The sequence below is a fragment of the Zalophus californianus genome, chromosome 10 (assembly GCF_009762305.2).
Source record: "Zalophus californianus isolate mZalCal1 chromosome 10, mZalCal1.pri.v2, whole genome shotgun sequence".
NCBI lineage: Eukaryota > Metazoa > Chordata > Mammalia > Carnivora > Otariidae > Zalophus > Zalophus californianus.
This window is the reverse complement of record NC_045604.1, coordinates 26,570,831-26,589,961: the sequence shown is the minus strand read 5'-3', so window position 1 is coordinate 26,589,961 and position 19,131 is coordinate 26,570,831. Positions and strand designations below refer to the sequence as shown.

At 49.7% G+C, this 19,131-nt stretch overlaps 1 protein-coding gene across 2 annotated transcripts; it reads right to left on the bottom strand.

Annotated features, from left to right (window-relative positions):
• Nucleotides 1-314: 314 nt before the first annotated feature.
• On the bottom strand, nucleotides 315-17,308 carry GOLT1A (golgi transport 1A). Of its 2 annotated transcripts, none has more exons than XM_027612220.1 (6): nucleotides 17,292-17,308; nucleotides 14,307-14,423; nucleotides 4,616-4,707; nucleotides 3,410-3,588; nucleotides 1,311-1,374; nucleotides 315-666 (listed from the first exon to the last, which is right to left on the bottom strand). In XM_027612220.1, the coding sequence occupies exons 2-6, from the start codon at nucleotides 14,329-14,331 to the stop codon at nucleotides 628-630; spliced, it is 399 nt and encodes a 132-aa protein (XP_027468021.1). In that variant the 5' UTR covers nucleotides 14,332-14,423; nucleotides 17,292-17,308; the 3' UTR covers nucleotides 315-627. The 2 variants fall into 2 exon arrangements, with proteins under 2 accessions (XP_027468021.1, XP_027468020.1); XM_027612219.1 differs by lacking the exon at nucleotides 17,292-17,308 and adding an exon at nucleotides 14,505-14,609.
• Between the last annotated feature and the right edge of the window lie 1,823 nt (nucleotides 17,309-19,131).

Sequence of the window (19,131 nt, the reverse complement as noted above, 5' to 3'; positions counted from 1 at the left end):
GGGCAGGGGCAATGTCTCCACCCCTCAGACAGGAAGCTCTCTCAGCACAGGGGCTATCTGTGGGTGCCCTGTGCACACATCCATCTAATTAATAGTTGAGTAGCATTTCCCACCAGTATGCAGGATTAATACCCATCACTTGTCTGATGCCTACTGCTAACAGGGGTTTACAAACATTATCTCACTCATTAGGACTGTTAACCACCAGGATAAAAATGATAGCTTCCGGGAGCAGGCCTGCCCCTCACTCCATGGAATGCCGTGTGTCGGCCTGCCCTGAGTCAGAGACTGGACTTGACAGGCTGGAGACAGTGACTTTGAGTCTCAGACACACAGCTTGGGGATTTAATCTTTGCTTTCCTCCCATAAATGCAGGGCAGGATGTGATACCAGCCCCAGTCCGGTCTCCGTGGGGCCCCCCCTGGATCTCTGCTCCCAACCATGCCAACAGCCTTTTGAGTTGACTTGGGGATTTGCAGTCAGTCATTCAACTCCATCCTTCCTTTTGGACTTGGAGAGGTCTGGGTATGATGCGGGAGATGAGTCAGTGCAGGGTGGGGGCGGACCCCATTTCCTTTCCAGCCCCCTCAACCAATGATCCAAGTTCAAGGAGCTCATCTCTGCTGTTCAGACCATTGATCTGGTGCCCTGAAGCCTCTGGAACAGCTGTGGGAGTGAAGAATCATTATTCCAGACAAAGAGTGAGGAGCACACTCGGTCTCTATCTAGGTTATTGTGGAGTGGGTCTTTAGAGCTGGGAGCGGTGCCAAGGGCAGATAGGGAGAGGGGGCCACAGGGATGAGCCAGCTGGCTGCAGGGCCGCCCCGAGCTTCTCCGAGAGCTGCCATTCTGTCAGAAAATATGCTTCAGAGAAAGGGAGGGGCAGCGGCTGGGGACAACTGCCCCATGCCTGCCCCCAGGAGAGAGCAGAATCTGCCACCCACCGCTGCTGTCATTGGCTGTCATACATCCTCTCCATGCCTGGGGCTGACTCAGCCAGCTCTCCAGAAATCCCTGGCACTTTCTGGCTGGGTCACCTAGACTCTCTGAATCTGTTTCTTTGGCTCTAATAAGGAGCTATGAATAGCCACCTACCCAGGCCTCAGGCACAATGCTCCCAGGTCCCCTCTCCTCAGCTGCTCTGGTCAGATGGAGAAGGTATGGGGACGGGAAGGGGTGCTGAGGCTGGCCAACCTGGGGAAAGGGGTTTGAGGGGAGATGGGGAAGGGTCCGCTGCGCAGGGGCCACAGTCTCACCAGGGACCCCCACCCCAAGGCACCACCACCAAGCCACATGCATCATCCACTTACCGTGCTCAGGTACGGGATGTTGGAGGCATTGCCCAGGAAGCCAAAGACGACAGGGAAAAAGCCCCTAGGAGCAGAGGGTGGGGAGAGGGGTCAGTGATGGCCTTGGGGGAGAGGGGAGAGGGTATCCAGGCTGAGGTCCACCCAAAGGCTCCACCTTTGGTTCCCAAGAAAGCAGGCCCCTGGGCACTGGGAGCCCGCTTGGTTCTGCACCCCTGGTTTTGGGGAGACAACCCTGTGGAGAGGGTAAGAATAAAGGGGCTGGGGTCAGGCTCCTTGGATTCACATCTTGACTCTGCCACTTCCTGGTGCTGTATAAACTTGGGCAAATTCCTTAACTTCTCTGAATCTCAGTTTCCAGCTGTAAATGGCATTAATAATAATAGTACCTACACCACAGGGCCTTATACAAAGAAATGTTGGGGAAGCTTTGGTTTACATGACTGTCAGTGTCTTCACCTCCCTAGGTTGGGTATATACCGCCTACTGCAGGTCTCCTGGGCTCCAGGCATGGGCGGCTGGTGGAGGCTGCTCGTGCTGATTTTCCCGCTCGCCTCGGCATCCCGTGCATGGAGCCTTTGCTCTTGGCACCCCCACTCTTATCAGACACACCCTGGCAAGGCCTGGCTGGGCGCAGGTGTGGGATCCTTCAAAGGGCTTGGAGGCACTGAGGTTGGCATGTGGAGGGAGCCCTGCATGTGTGGAGAGGCGAGGGGGTTAGAAATTTGAATTCTGGCTGAGCTACTTCCTTTCCTTGGTCTTCATTTCCGTGAGGTTCGCCGGCATCTCTGACGTCCCTTATAGGTCCCATTTGGGATTTCTACATCTCTGACGTCCCTTATAGCTCCCATTTGGGATTTCTGCCCCTAGCAATGCTGTTGCCAGGGGACTCTGTCAAGGTTTACTGTTGGTTCAAACTACGGAATCTGCGGTGGCCCCACTCATGGTTCTAGTCCCTCAGAAGATGGTCACTGTTGTCAGAATTTGTCTTCTCAACTAGGTTGCAAGTTCCTTGGGGTGTTTCTCCTGGTTTAGTACCACAGCCCCACGCCTAGCTCTGGGTTTGGCATGCAGTAGGTCCTTTTATTACGTTTTTGACTATTTGAATAAATGACTAAATGATGACATAGTTGAGTATTAAGTAAGCGAATGGCAGAGTGTGTGTGAGAAAATTTGGTTTCTTGAAACCACTTTATATGATGTCTAGGTGGTCTGGGGCACTCGGGCTCATCAAGGTGTTTTCAAGGCTGCAGTGAGCAAATGGAAGGCCTTATGAGAACCCAGAGTCCTGACCCTGGCTCCTTCCCATGATTCCATATGCCCCTGTCATCCCCATCCCCAGAGACACTGGGAGTCTTCCCTTCCTTGCCCCTCCTTCCTCAGCAGCCTTTCCTTTCTTCTTAAACACCCTCTAGTCTCCTCTTAAAGCCTGCCTGCCTGTCCCCAGGGCCTGTTCCAGGTCCTGCTTCCTCTAGGACCCCTCCCCTGGCCCTGGCAGTGGCCACACATCTTCACTGACTTCCGACTCGCTTTTCAGCAGGCCAGGCCGAGGGATGTGGGGCCAGCAGCCAGGCACAGCTGGATCCAGTCCAGATCCTCGGCATACAATCTGTGAGACCTTGGGCAGGGGGCAGCCTCTCTGAGCTGGTTTCCTTACCTGCAGAAAGCAGTCCTGCAGCGGGTCATAGGGACGACAAAGTGAGTGATGATTGTGAGCGTGCTTGGGACATATGGGGGGCCTGGGAGATGCTAGTTCACTGCCCTTCCTCCCTGCTGGGTTGTTCAACTTGAAGGCAGGCCCTGTGTCTCCTCCTTGGGGGCAGGCACAGTGCCAGGCACACAGCAGGTGCTCAATGTTTGCTGGTGGATGGGCCGATCCCTCCAATTTGTCCTTCATCCTACCGTTGGAGTAGGATGCCTTGGAAAGTGTCTGCCTGATGCCCCTCCTGCCTTTTCAGTCCTTCCACGACTCCCATCTGCAGGATAAAGTCCCAGCTTCTGTACACCCTGCTGCTGGTCGGGCTGCCCAAACCTGGTGGGCTGATCTCAGCTACTCAGAGGCCCTAGTGGGGCTCGTCCAGGGGAAAGAGACCTGCACTCACTTGAAGAGGCTAAAGAATCCATAGGTCTCCAGGAACATGCCCAGGAGGGGCCAGCGCAACAGTACGATGACCACACCCCCCAGAAAGAAGCTGGTCCCTTTGAGCTTGTGCCTCTGGAAGAAGAAGGAAAATGTCCTCCTCAGGCCGATGATGAACAAGAGGCCGGTCAGGAACAGCAGCTGTAGGGGAGGGAGGGAGAGAAGCATGAGAGCAAACACAGCAAGGCCCCTGGGAGTCAGGGGCCAGACCTGGCGCCCTGCGTCAGGCATGGGGCGGGACTTGCTAATGCTTCCAAGAGGGACACATCAGGGAGAGTGACCCCACAATGTGGCAAACTCCCAGAGCCTTGAGTCATTTCTGCTGGTTAGGAACCAAGCTGCCCAGAGGTAGGCGGATGGACAAGGAGAACTCTGGTCTCCCGACCGCTCACCCAATTCAACCCAACTTCTTGGATCCCAAACAGTTTTTCATACATGACTTCATCTCTCCACACACCTCGCAAGGAGGGATAGATAGATAGAGTCTCTCCATTTTACAGACGTGAACCCTGAGGCATAGACAGCCATACCCGGAGTCGCATGGAACCCTCGGGACTCCACTGTCCGGCCCAGTCACTATCTTCAGCTTGGCTCCTAAGGGTCCCTTAGGAGTGCCTAGGTGTCCATCAAATTGAACTCTCTGGCTTTCTTCCAGCATGTGCCATGCCTTCTCTCCCCTTCTCCATACCTTTTCTCTCGTTGTTCATCTGCCTGCAGGTGCTTCATCCCCCTTCACACCCATTTCCTTTCCAAATTCCTCATCCTTCTGCATTTGGGCGTGCTTTCTTTCCTCCAATGTTTTATATGCAATGTGCTTATCTTACTGTGACTTTATGGCTGCCCCTGCCTTCCTTTGCAGTTACGGATGTTTGGGTTGTGTCCCTATCCCTAGACTGGGTGTGTGTGGGGGGGTTACAATGGCAGGGATGGCGGCCGATTCGTCTTGGTAGCTGCAGGGCCTCACCCAGAGCTTGCCATGAGAATTCACGTCCTCAGATTCTCTGTGCCCCTCACGCCTCGCTGTGCATCCCCAGCCACCCTCACCTGCCAGGGCTTGATGGTACTGACCCTTGGATGGGCACGATCTGAATGAACTTGGGGCTGACCTTCCAGGCAATAGAGACCTCAGGTAGGTGGGTGGGGAAAGTACACAGGCTGGGGGACTCACGTTTCCAAAGGCCAGGAGCACGGAATCAAAATACAGGAGTATTCCAAGGAGGATGAAGAAGATGCCGAAGCCGGTGGTACCCACACCAATCTCTGCAATGGGCAAGGAGGTTGGGGTGGGATGGGCTTTGGGGAGCAGGATGGGATGCTGGAAGTTTCCCCCATTGCCACTGGACAGTTGCCTTCCGGGGAGTGGGGGATGGGGCGGCTCCATTTCTACCCAGGAATCTCAGCTTCTGTGCTCGAGGGGAATGATGGGACGGGAAAGGAAAGGGAGGGTGGGCACAGATTTATGTTTAGCACCGGCACACTGCTGGTCAGTTCTGTACTCTGTGGCATTCTGTCCTCACCACGGCTCCGCAAGGTAGTTAATACTTCCCTCACTGCTTTCTCTTTTCAGCTTCCTCTTGTTTGCAAATGCTACATTAGCCAGATAATGGTCAGGGCTGGGTGCCTCCAATCCTGTCTTCCTGCAGCTGGGAGCCACTGATGCCCAACTCAATACCCAGGCAGAAGGGTACCACTGACAATTCACGACCACCAACCCAGAAAAGGCTTAGAACCAGCTGTCCCGCTCAATTTCTCAACAGGTTTGCCTTCCTAGATAACTCTTCACACGGTGTGCTTCCTCCTCTAAATGCCGCTGTCCCCAGCTTTCATGTGATGACCTCTCACACTTGATTGGAAAAACAGAAGGCATGTGCTCACCTGAGAGTCTGCACCCTAGCTGGCACCTGCGGCCCCATTCTGCACCTTCCCTCCCACCACTGTACCTCGGGTGCCCAGCCCCCCACACCCCTGGGCTTCCTCTAACATCAGTCCCATGGCTGGGCAGTTCTGCACCAGGTTGGACCCACACTGAGAGCACCCCACCTCACTTTGTATTGTGTGTTTTTGCTTTAAGTCTCAGGGTAATCTTTGAAGTTGTAGGAGTTGGCTGAGAGCCAGTGAGCAGAAGTACAGGATATTAGGGACCCCCTGTTTGGTCAAGGGCTATATCTTTGACGTTTTGATACATTTTTTTCAGATTACTTCCCTCAGGAAGGGTTGTAACAATACCAGGATATGAAGTTGCTTTTTTCTGAAACCCTCTCCATCACACAAAATTGTTAATTTTTACTTATCTTTGCTACTCTGATAGTCAACAAATGACAATTCATTGTGTTTTTTCATTTTTAAATTGAACTCCCACTTTAAATTGTGATAAAATACACATCAAATTTAGCATCTTAACCATTTTTTTAAAAAGATTTTATTTATTTATTTGACAGAGGGAGAGACAGCGAGAGCAGGAACGCAAGCAGGGGGAGTGGGAGAGGGAGAAGCAGGCTTCCCGCCGAGCAGGGAGCCCGATGTGGGGCTCGATCCCAGGACCCTGGGATCATGACCTGAGCCGAAGGCAGATGCTTAACGACTGAGCCACCCAGGTGCCCCACAGCATCCTAACCATTTCTAAGTGTACGCCTAGTGGTGTGAAGCGCGTTCACATTGTTGTGCAACAATCACCACCATCCATCTCCAGGACTCCCATCATCTTGCCAAACTGAAACTCTGTCACATTAAACACTGACTCCCCATTCTCCCCTCCCCAGCCCCTGGCAACCACAACTCTACTTTCTGTTTCTATGATTCTGACTCCTCTATAGGAAGCTCATCTGGGAAATGATACAGTGTTTTCATGTGAATTGCTAATTTCACTTAGTATAATGGCCTCCAGGTTCATCCAGGCTGTAGCAGGTGTCAGAATTTCCCTCCTTTTTAAGGCTGAATAATAATTCATTGTATGTTTATAATGCATTTTGTTTATCTGCTCATCTGTGGGTGGAACTTGGATGGCTCCCACCTTTTGGCTACTGTAAATAATGCTGCTGTGAACATGGATGGATGAATATCTTCTCAAGATTCTGCCTTCACTTCTTTTGGATACATATCCAGAAGTGGAATTGCTGGATGATATGGTAGTTCTATTTTTAAGTTTCTGAGGGCCCTCCACACTATTTTCCAGGGTAGCTGGACCAGTTACATTCTCACTAGCAGGGCACAAGTGTTCCAATTTCTCTACATCCTCGTCAACACTTGTTATTTTCTGTTTTTTGTTTTGTTCTTGATAGCGTCCATCTTAATGGGTGTGAGTGGCATCTCACTGTGGTTTTGATTTGCGTTTCCCTGATGAGTGATGTTGAGCATCTTTTCATGTGCTTGTTAGCCATCTGTATATCTTTAGAGAAATGTCAATTCAAGTCCTTTGTCTATTTTAAGAGGTCGTTTGGGGGTTTTTGTTGCTGTTGTTGAGTTGTAGGAGTTCTTTATATATTATGGATATTAACCCCTCATCAGATACATGATTTGCAAATATTTTCTTCCATTCCCATAGGTTGCCTTTTCACTGTGTTGACCGTGTCCTCTGATGCAGGGAAGTTTTCAATTTTGATATACTCCAATTTAACTACTTTTTCCTTAGTTGCCTATATTTTTGGTATCCAATCCAAGAAATCATTGTCAATTCCAGTGTCATGAAGCTTTTCTCCTAAGTTTAAGAGCTTTATAGTTTTAGCTCTTGCTTTGAGTTAAGATAAACTTTGAGTTTATTTTTGCAGATGGTGTAAAGTACAGGTTCAACTTCATTCTTTTGCATGTGGATGTCCAGTTCGCCCAACATCATTTGTTGAGGAGATTGCCATTTCCCCACTGAATGGTCTCGGCACCCTTGATGAAAATCATTTGACCATCTTTGCCCGGGTCTATTTCTGGGCTCTCTATACTGTCCCTTTGGTCTATGTGTCTGTCTCTATGCTAGTCTCACACTGTTCTGAATGCTGTAGTTTTGTGATAAGTTTTAAAATCAGAAAGTGTGAAACCTCCAACTCTGTTCTTCTCTTTCAAGATTGCTTTCGTTATTTGAGATCCCTTGAGGTTCCATGTGCATTTTACAATGGATTTTTCTATTTCCACAAGAAATGCCATTGGGATTTTGATAGAAATCACACTGAATCTATAGATTGCTTTGGGTAATATTGACATCTTAACAATGTTAAATCTTATAATCCATAAACATGGGATGTTTTTAAAGATTTTATTTATTTATTTGAGAGAGAGAGAGAGAGCACAAGAGGGGGGAGCGGGAGAGGGAGAAGCAGACTCCCTGCTGAGCAGGGAGCCCGATGCGGGGCTCGATCCCAGGACTCCAGGATCATGACCTGAGCCGAAGGCAGTCGCCTAACCAACTGAGCCACCCAGGCACCCACATGGGATGTCTTTCTATTTATTTGTGTCTTTTAAAATTTTCTCCAACAATAGTGGTTTTCAGTAAGTCTTTTGCCTCCTTGGTTAAGTTTGTTCCTAAGTATTTTATTCTTTTTGATGGTATTACAAATGGAATTCTGTTGCCTCCTTTGAAAATATTACTGATGATATTGTACCACTTCAAGTTTACATTGTATAGTCTTGCAACGTTATCTACTTCATATAGCTAGAATGCCTTATTTTCTTTTTATTGTAAATTGCATGGTAGATGGGGATATGGCAAGAGTGTCTTTTTAAACTACAACATGTATAACTTTATTAAAAATGGCTTAATTCTTAGGATCCCCTGGCTGGCTCAGTCGGTGGAGCGTGTGACTCTTGACCTCGGGATTGTGAGTTCAAGCCCCACATTGGGTGTAGAGATTACTAAAAAAATAAACTTTAAAAAATGGCTTAATTTTTAGAAATTGAAGTTGGCTTAATTTTTTAAAAGGGAACATACAGGTAATTTTTAAAGAAAAAAATTGTACTGAACTCGTTAACTAACATCTTAGAATTGGTCCTCACAATACCTATGAAATTTTTATTATTGCCATGCTTTTAGAGATAGTTGTAAAAAGCTGTTAAAAGTCTGGTTGTTCAGAGGCAGAACTGTAAAAATAAAACAAAAATAAAATTTTTGAGACTAGACCTACTGGTTAAGTTCTGTTTACAACAGAAGGAAAATGAAACAACACCATTACCTTCTGGTCATTTTTCATAGTCTGTTACTGTACAGATCTTAAGAGGATTAGGATCAGTGTCAGTACAGAAATAAGGCCAAAGGACTTCTTTAAAAGAATCATTAAAAATATAGAGATGAGGAGTGCCTGGGTGGCTCAGTTGGTTAAGTGACTGCCTTCGGCTCAGGTCATGATCCCAGGGTCCTGGGATCGAGCTCCGCATCAGGCTCTCTGCTCGGTGGGAAACCTGCTTCTCCCTTTCCCACTCCCCCTGCTTGTGTTCCCTCTCTCTCTCTCTGTCAATTAAATAAATAAATAAGATCTTAAAAAAAAAAAAAGCTTTAAGAAATATATATAGAGGTGAGATTAGGGGCACCTGGCTGGCTCAGTCAGTAGAGTGTGTGACTCTTGATCTTGGGGTCATGAGTTTGAGACTCACGTTGGGTACAGAGATTACTTAAAAAGAAAATCTTAAAAAAAATAGAGATGAGATTTATCATTCAGATTACAGGCCAAATGCACAGAAAAATGCCAGTCTCACTGGGTTTCCCTTTCGCAGAGCTGGATTTTGTTAGGGCCCAAGAACACATCCTCTCTCTCAACACATCATCCAGCTGCCTGGAATCCATCTTCTACTAATGGCTGGTTCCTCCTGTTTCTGACAAACCTCTGTGATCTAAACGGATTGGTTTCCTACGTCTACTTCCCAGTAACACCTGCTTGAATTACATCCTCAGAGACAATAAGTTGAGGATCTAGGTGCACAACTACTTCATCATGATAATTTTATATAGGCTAGGATATCATGGAGGAAGACCAGCCATAACCCTGCTTCTTTCATCTGAATGGCAAAGTATTTTAAGTTTTTTTTTTAAAGATTTTATTTATTTTTTGACAGAGAGAAATACAGCTAGAGAGGGAACACAAGCAGGGGCAGTGGGAGAGGGAGAAGCAGGCTCCCCGCGGAGCAGGGAGCCCGATGCGGGGCTCGATCCCAGGACCCTGGGATCATGACCTGAGCCAAAGGCAGACGCCCAACGACTGAGCCATGCAGGCGCCCCTATTTTAAGTTTCTATGCTTGTGTTAAAAGTCTCTGTTATCAGCTTACACCTGCCATAAAAATACATTGTCATTGATTCCAATTCTGATGATACACCCTTCGCCTCTATCTCCTTTAGCAGATGTTTTTGTGTGGAAACACAATGTGAATATCTTACCGGGTTTTCATTTTGTTTTGTTAAAATATCCATATGTCCCCCCTGTAAACACTTCAGAAGAGCCTCTTACTCATTTTGTAGAGACAGCAGAAGTTTCTTAAATTCGCATTATGTCTTGTCTCCTCTATTCTACTTTCTCCGGCAACAGTGATTTCCTGGCCTGCATAGTTATTACTTTCCCACCCTGCCCCACATTCTTCTTCAAGGGCTGATACAATTCTAGAATTTTCCTTTGATGGGGGCAGCCTACTGCTTCCGGCGTTCAGTGGGGAAACTGCGCTGTGGACACAATACCTTGTAGAAAAGGAGTCGCAAACTGTGTCTTTCATACGCAAGCTTCAGACCTTCCTTTGCCTCTCGCTTCCAGTAGCTTCGTGATTTCAGTTGTTACCAACTGGGGGTCGCTCCTGAAGTTCTAGGAGCAGCAAGCATGGCAGAGAGGGCAGGAGATGGGGCCTGTCCCCAGGAGTGACAGAAGTGCCTGCCGGGAGCCAGACAGATGGGGCAGCGCTCCCCCTGCTGGAGATGAGCCAGAGTTGATGTTTCTCCATCACTTGCTTAAGGTGGCGTCTGCTGGGACACCCCCCCCCCCCCCCGCCCCCGGGCTCCACTATAAAGTTACTCTCCAGCCCCTACCCCACCCCTGCCAGGACGTCCTCCTCATCCTGCCTGGCAGACAGTGGCCCCCAGTGAGAACACCCATGTCACCCAGCGAGGGCTCTGCCACCCGCCCTGGGCAGCACCCTCCGCCTTCGACCTCATGGCTTTAGGACTGAATCAGGAATGGGAATAGGGAGAAAGAAAGAGCCTTCCAGGTCACTTTCAAGATGAACAACACTGATTAACAGGGATAACTGCTAACGCTAATAAGCACCCCTTGCCAGGCACAGTTCAGGCACTTTGCATATATCAACTCATTTAATTTTCGTAACTGCCTGTGAAGTAGGTTATGTAGGAAACCCTCTTGCTCTGTTAGTCCTATTTCACAAACAGAAATGGGAACACTGAAAGGGTAAGTCCTTGCCTGGGGCTACACAGCCAGGAGCTGGCAGAACCAGGTTTGAACCCAGTTGTCTGGCTCTAGGAGAAGTGCTTTTAGGAGCACCTGGGTGGCTCAGTCGTTGAAGCATCTGCCTTCAGCTCAGGTCATGCTCTCCGGGTCCTGGGATCGAGCCCCGCATGGGAGGAGGGGGGCATGCTCAGCAGGGAGTCTGCTTGTCCCTCTGCCGCTCCTCTGCTTGTTTTCTCTCTCTCTCTCTTTCTCTCTCTCAAATAAATTCAGTTAGTTGTTTATTTTTTTTTTAAGTGCCTCTAGCCAGCCCAGTCCTGTCCACTTCCCCTCCCAGGCCCATCCACAGCAGCTGTTCCTGCTTTCACCACGACGGCGTCCGTGTTCCCAGATCCGACGGATGGACGCTGGTGCTCATCTGTCCGCTTTTGGCCACTCCCTTCTTAAAATATCCTCTCTTGGCTTCTGTGACACCCTATCCTTGATTTTCATCCTGCTGCTCTTGACTGCACTTGCCCAGCCTCCTTTGCTGGCTCCTGCTTCTTCCTCTTCCTCTTGGGGTTTGAATTGCTCAGGGCTTCAGCCCAAGCTCGCTTCTCCTCTCATTCTATTTCACACTCGTTCCCATGTCTTTAAATATCACTCGGGTGCTGACAACGTCGGTATTTATCTTCCTAGCCCATGACGGCCTTTCAGCTGCCAAGCTCCTACCCAGCAGCTGACTTGGCATCCCTGCTCACTTGGTTTTCTCTCTCGGGGGCATCTTGAACTCAACAGGTCCAAACTGAGCTATTGGGCTTCTTCCTTCACCCTGCGCCCTTCCCGGTTTTCCCCAAATGAATACAAATGTCACCCCCCGCAGCCAGCCACGTGAGGCAGAAGCCCGCACAAGCCATCTGTGAGTCTCGCTCACTGCTCCTCCCTGTGCAACCCACAGCTAAGTTTTATTGCTTCTTCTTCCCTGAGGTATCTTGAAAGCGGTGCATTTCTCTCCACTCTTACTGCTCAATTCCAAGCCACCATCATCTCTTTCCTGGATTTCTACAACATTCTCCAGTTAGTCCCTGGCTTCAGTCCTGCCCGCTCTCATCCTATCCCCACACAGTAGTCAAGGGGCTTGGAAAGCATACAACCCAATCGTGTCAGTGCACTGCTTAGGATCCTTCATGGCTTCCCACTGGGGCCTCGACTAAAAGTGTCCTCCCAGCCATACCGTGGCTTACAGACCCTGCATGACTGGGGCCTCAGCTTGCTTGTTAATCTTCCTCTCTTGTCACCAACCCCCTTGCCTACCATAATCTAACCACATCTTCCTTCCTTCCTTCCCCTTCCTTTCCCTTCCCTTCATGACTGTGTCTATGATGAGCCTTCCTGCCTCAGGGCCTTTGTATATGCGGTTTCCTCCCATGTGTTATCTGCCTAAGGCATACTCATCCTTGAGGACTTAAGGTTCCTTAGGGAAACCTGGTCCCCTCACCATTACCTGACCTAAATCTGGTTCTCTCATCTCTCCCTCTCATAGGACTTAGCACACTTTGGCTTAATAACATGTTGGCTTGCCACTAGACTCAGGCCACAGCTCCCTTCTCTCTCTATTTTTATTCTCTAAGTCAGTAGTTCTCAGCTGGAGGGATGGGCAGGGGTGATTTTATTCCCCGGGGGACATTTGGCAATGTCTGCTGACATTTTTCATTGTCACTACTGGGAGTAGAACATATTGGCATCTAGGACAGACCCCCACAACAAAGAATTATCCTGCTCCAAGATGCCAGTAGTAAGGAAGCTGAGAAACTGTGCCCTAGGTGACCTCATGGATTCTCATGGTTTGAAATACCATCTATATGCTGGCAATTCCCAAATTTGTCTAACTCAGGCCTTGACCTTGAACTCCAGACTGACATACCTGACTGCCTACTTGACATCTCACCCGGATGTCTACTAGCACATCAAACTCAACATGTCTAAAACCCAACTCGACCCTTCTAATTGCTCAGGCTGAAAATACTGGCAGGATTCTTGCCTTCTTTCTCTCCCACCCACATCTATCAGCAAATCCCTCCAGCAATTTTCTCAGAGCTGATTCGGCCTTGACCATGTCCACCGCTTCACTGGCACTGTCCTGGTGTTCTCCACCATCTCTCACCTCGGAACTGGTCATCCTGTTGCTGACCTCACACCTCTACAGCCTATTTTCAACCTGGCACCCAGAGTCATCTTTTAAAAATGTACATAGATCACATCACTCACTTCTCTGCACAAAACTCTCCAGTCATTTCCCATCTGGTGGAGATAAAACCAAAGTTCTTACACAGCTTCAGCTTTCAGTGACCTCCTGGACCTAAACTCCTACCACTCTCCCCTTTCCTGGCTTTGCTGCAGCCACAGCACACACTAAGTATGCTAATGCCTCAGGGCCTTTGCACTGGCTGGTCCCTATCCTGGAACAGTTTCCCCGCCAGACTGCTGCGTAACTTTGCTTCCTTGCTTCCTGTAGGTCTCTGTATAAAAGGTACCTTCTCGGCAAAGCCTTCCTTAACCACTCGACACAACACAGTAGCCCCTCCTACCTCACTCTCCCTAGCCTCCTTAGCCTGTTTCATTTTGTCCGGAGGACCCATCACCATCTGACATGCTACCTACTGATTTATCTGTTAACTACCTGTTTCCCCACTCCAGCATGTACGCAGGAACATGTCCGTTCCATTTCAGTACACTCTCGTATACTCCAGGCCCAACACAAGGCTCAGCACGTAGTCGAGACAAATTTGTTCAGTGAATGAAGATTATCACCAGTTCACAGATGAAACCCTGGGCTCAGAGGCTTTAAGTCACAGTTCTCTCCGCCCCTGCCAGGCCTGTGGGCTACCTCCCTGCCATCTCCCCACAGAGGAAGGGGAAGGGGAAGGATATTTAGGAGTGAGGGTACAGTAATTTGGGGACAGGGGTGGAATTTAATTTCTGGTAAGAAGGTACGCAAGGTGGGGGTCACTGGCTGGCTCAGTCGGGTGGTGAGTTCAAGCCCCACGTTTGGGGTAGAGTTTACTTTAAAAATAAAAAAAAATTAAAAAGAAGAAGAAGAAGGGCCCCAAGGCCACAGGGGATCCGGAGAGTTTGTGGGGAAAATGTCTCAATGGGCAGAGACCTCCTGAGTCCACCTTTGCAGCAGCATCCCAGGTCTAGAACCATGATGGGGAAGGGACGAGCTTGGGTGGTGAATCTGCCGCTTCTCCAGCGTCTAGCTAGCCGGGGAAGTGGGGGGGGGGGGGTTCCGAGTAACCCCCACCCACTGGAAGGCAGGGGAGCCACACCCGGTCGTAGCCGTGCTGCCAGCAGGATGCCAGCACAGCAGCTCCAGGCCACCGGCTCCAGAGGTCGCCTTACAGGTTCCCAGCGAGAGAGCAGGGCTGGGAGGGGCAGCGTCTCCACCCCACCCCCCACCCCCCAGCCTGCAGCCTCCGGTCCAGCCCAGCCCCCTCCACGGCACCGGCCCCTGCACTCACTCTGCCACTCGGTGATGGAGATCATGCTGCAGGCTGCCTGAGGGGCCTTCCGGGTCGAAGCTGCCAAGCGGTGAGGAGCAGAGGACCAGACTTGTGCATGCTCCGCGGAAGCGGACCCTTGATAAATTGTGAAATGAGCCTCTGGTAAATCATTAACTCTCTCCCCCCTCCAAACCCCACCTCTCCCCGCCTCCTCACCCTAATGGCTGCTTAAAGTCGTAGGCTCCTTTCTCCCGGGTCGTCCCAGAGGGCACTGGCCAGCCTGTCACACATCCGCTTACCTGGAGGAGGCAACGCCCACCCGACCCCTCCAGCGCCCCCACTCCTGCGCCCTGAGGCTGAGTTCAGCTGCTTCCAAGTCCTCCGCAAAACTCAGACCGTATAGGGGACTGGGATCTCGGGCCACCCAGGTTCCTTACCTGGTTTGATGGGGGGGGAGGGGGAGTGGGGTTGTGGGAAGACTTGGAATCCGTGTTTCTCTTTGGAAAAGTACTCAATTCATCCTGCAGGTAAAGTCCCCTTGCTTTGCGCTAGTACCCATACTAGACAATAAGGGGGCGGCAAGCCACTGAGTAAAACCTGTTGCTGGCTATCTCTGGGAGAGCGGGATTGGGTTACATCAAGGGCAAAAGCGCCCCAGGGAGGGTTTCCACCTCCTTTTCCCCAGCGGTGTCCAGCTTTGGACGGTGAGGTTGAGCTAGGGACGATGAAAGATGAATTTGGGCTTGGGGTGGGGCTGGACGCTTCCAGAAGCCTGGTTCTAGTTCACCTACCAGCTGTATAGACATGGGTGCGTGTTTCCTCCCTCGGTAGGCCTGCAGAGAGAGGGGTAGATAGTTCCTAACATCCTTTCTGCCACTGTAGAGCCCTGACTCTCAACCCCGTGAGCCAGCATCCCCTTTGTAATGTCTCCTCTATCCTGAAATGAAGTTCATAGATGAGATGACCAATCTACACACGCTATTTTTAAAAGCACTAATTGTAATAAAGAAGGAAAAGAAGAATTTATAATAGAGCACGCTGTCTCTCAATATATAAATGCTCAGGCAAGACTTACCCAGAAGACATAAATGAAACAGGCAGATCGCTTGCACCTACTTATAATAAATATGCTTAAATTTAAGAGACATAGAAAGCCAAAGTCCTTGTATTACAAAACAAAAACAACCCCACCCCAAGAAAATGAGAGGGCAGTAGGAAATGAAATGTTAGGTAAGTAATAACGACCAGATGTACTTACATATAAAAAAGGGGAAATAGCCTTAAGAGAAAGAGGGAAATAGTCTTAATTGAAGGAGGGCTAACATAGCAAGATGAAGTGGAGACAATGAGGAGGCGCGCTGTGAATGCAGATGAACCGGGTCTTCTGTGTGTATTGTTAAAACAGCTCCCCCAACCCCCCTGGAGCAGGGTAGCGCGGGCATATCACAGGCACGTGGATCTCTGTCTTGAAATGTAGCCGGTCGTGTGTTGAGGTAAAACTGCGGCTGTGGGCCTTGGAGGTTGTGTATTTCCAGTAGACAAGGGGGAATGGAGGGTGGTTTGGACAGGGAAACGTGATACAAGCACCTGAGGGCAAGTGCCTGTGTGTGTGTGTGTGTGTGTGTGTGTGTGTGTGTGTGTGTGCGCGTGCGTGCGCGCGCGCGCGCACGCGCGCGTGCGCTCGCCCTTCTGGGACAGCAGTGGAGAAAGCTAGAGAAACAATATGCAAGTCCCCCAAACATTTCCACGCGCAATCCTTACAACATCGGTGTTCATCCCTGGGCTGCAAAAACTTTACAAATGTCAAGAATGGCAATCCTATGAAATCATCTTTTAAGGAGATCTAATGAGATCTCCTGCCTTTCAAGTATCTTGGCTTTCATGATTGGTTCTCTCAGATCTCCCCCTTTAACTATTTGCAGTGAGTCTGTGCTTGCTCAGTGAGACCCTACTGCCTCGGAACCGTCCTCAGCCTCATAAACAGTACTTGTTTATGAAGTTATACTACATTGTGCAGACAACGCGCGCAGTGGTTTATTCAACAATTTTGAGACAATGTCTTTATTCCATTTCAGTTTCTTCTCCATTAGGATGATCATGTAACTTACTGAGGTATTCATGAAACTGATTTAAGAAAACAAAAAGCTTAGGGGCACCTGGGTGGCTCAGTGGGTTGAGTGTGGGACTCTTGATTGGGTTCAGGTCATGATCTCAGGGTCGTGAGACGGGGCTCCAGAGTGGGGCTCTGCGCTCAGCAGGGAGTCCGCTTGAGATTCTCTCTCCCTCCGTCCTTCCCCCCTCAAATAAATAAATCTTTAAAAAAAAAAACCTTAGAAGCCAATAAGAACTCCTTAGTACTATTATGAATTGCAGTATGACCAACGTGTACTGGAAGGTGTTTAGTTCAGTTACGCATTTTAAAGTCATGCAGAGTGGCGGACGGTTACCATTTTGGAAATCTACCCAGTGCACTGCAGCAGCTAACTGCCAGTAAGAGCTTTGCCCTCTTGTCACTGAGATAACCTCAGCTCCCCACAAATTTCCAACATTTCCCTATCTCACACACACACACACACACACACCACCGCCCACCATTGAAAACCACTGGTTGGTTGGTTAGGAGCTTGGGGTCTGAAGTCAGAGTGCTCTGGGCTTCATCGGAGCTTCGGGAGACCTGAGACATTTTATTTACCCTTTCTGCACCTCAGCGACTGGGATGATAATAGTACCTATCACGTAGAGCTAGAATGAGGACTGGTGAGTAAATGCACAGAACCGGGTACCTGGCACATAGCAAACACTTAATGAGCCAGTGTTATTACTCTTCTAGTGTAGCTATGGTAATATTGTTATTAATATTACTATATTTGGATACTATAGTATACTATTAAATGCTGTTATATGAAAGACTTCTGTTCTCAAATGTGGTTCTAAACTGCTCCCACGGGTGTACAAAATAGCAGTTAGGAATACCTCCCCCCCTCCCCACGCCATGGTGCTCACCTGTGAGCTTGGAGGAACTGAACTCTCCTCAGACAGGGCCCTCCCAGCCTGTTTCTCCGATGGCAGGTGCTGGGTGCTGGAGTTGGGCCCAGAGGGCCTTGTCCACAGAGCCCACAGTCCTGGAGAGGAGCCCCTTCATGGGGGCAACCCCAGGGAGGAGGAGGTAGGCTCTAGAATGCGGGAGCTGGAGGAATAGAGGTGGACAGGGGCGACATCTCATAGGGCTGGATGGTGGGGCCCTGGAGATGTCTTCATCGAAGGCGGTGGAGGCAGCGAAGAGGGGGACATTGGGAGACATTCTCCCTTTTCCCTTGTCGTGCCCCTGCAGGTGGCCAAGGGGCCCACACGATGTCACCACCACCGCCTCACATTTGTAAATGAATTTGAGTTTTCAACGTGTTTTTCTCATATTCAATTTCTCATTTGACTTTCTTGAGAGCTCCAAAAGGTGGTGGTTAATATCCCCATTTCATGGACCAGGAAACTGAGGCTCAAGAATTTTAGTGACTTGACCCATCTTCAGGCAGCTAGAAGGAGCAGGACCAGGACGCAGTGGAGGCTCAAGGATGAGGAAGATGTGGTGTAGCCCCCGGTCCCTGGCAGCAGCACGATCTGAAGCCTGGTTGCCTGCCTGAACCCGTCCTGCGTCTCTCTGAGAACAGAACAGGACCACACTGTTACAGAGCACCACTCCTTTAGGGGCATTCTGCTAGGTGCCTTGTCGTTTACATTTCCTGACCGGCGCCCCCTTTTACAACCCCAGCCCGGTTTGATCAGAGCACTGATCTGGGCCAGGTGTTGCAGCAGGCAGAGACCCGCGGGCTTCCTTCTTGAAGAGGAGCCAGCCCTTGTTTGTGGGGACAGCGACACCCAGCGGGGCCTGGTGCTCTCACACCCCGCCTCCTCACCAAGCCGCTGGCTCCGGCCCAGGGGGCGCCGCAGATAGAGACACAGGCCCTGGAGAGCCACGAGCGGTCCCGTGCCGTCCTCCAGCTCCAGAGACCTCTGTCGTGAGGTCCCAATTCTGTCTGATTCACAAAGGACGTCAGGGTTTAATAGCTCTCCTGATGATGTTACAAAAACCCAAATATAGTCATATTATTTGTTAAACACACACACACACACACACACACACACACACACACACACACTACTAGCTCTTTAGGAATGACAACAGGTGTCCAGAATTCGAAATCAGCCCTTAGAACCAGAGCAAGGTAAAATCAGGAATTAGAAAAGCCTTGCCTTCCTATCTCTTCTCAGTGTTCTTCTCTTCCTCGAACCATTAATGCCTCCACCTCTCCCCAGACATGCTGCAGGGGCCCAGCTGAGGCAGCCTACCGCTATCCTGGACTCACTTTCTCTTCTCTTCTCCACCACATAGAATTCACAGGGCTTCTTGACTCTTGCTCACTGAAAGATTTCAGATTGTGCCGCCTTCACACTGAGGATCCGGAAAGGATAACCATTGAGTCTGGATGAGAATAATTTTGGGTGGCTTTTCTGATGCCCCTCGCCAAATCAATACAACTTCTTGTACCCCAAAGCAGAAATATAGGCCATTGTGTAGTAATTGAGGAAACTTAAGAATTAATTTTCTTCTCTTACTCTTCTACCCTCTGTCTCAGAGACAAATCAATGGGAGGTTCCTAGGATCTGAACACTGTTCTGGTAACTTTCATTACACAGGACCTTGGGACAAGCCTTGATTTGGGATTACCTGGACAGAGGAGACGAGCACGGTGGGCAGCATATCGCGGACCCAGCTTTGCTTTTAGTCAGGGAGGGCCCGACCCCAGACCCTCTCCCCTTTTCTGCCAAGCTTGGAAATTGCCACGAG

Coding starts and splice junctions, on each gene's coding strand:
- GOLT1A (XM_027612220.1), bottom strand. CDS start 14,331: ATGATCTCCATCACCGAGTGGCAGA. Junction 4,708..14,306: donor CTCCATCACCGAGTGGCAGA/GTGAGTGCAGGG, acceptor TGCCCATTGCAG/AGATTGGTGTGGGTACCACC. Junction 1,375..3,409: donor GGATTCTTTAGCCTCTTCAA/GTGAGTGCAGGT, acceptor CTCTGCTCCTAG/GGGCTTTTTCCCTGTCGTCT.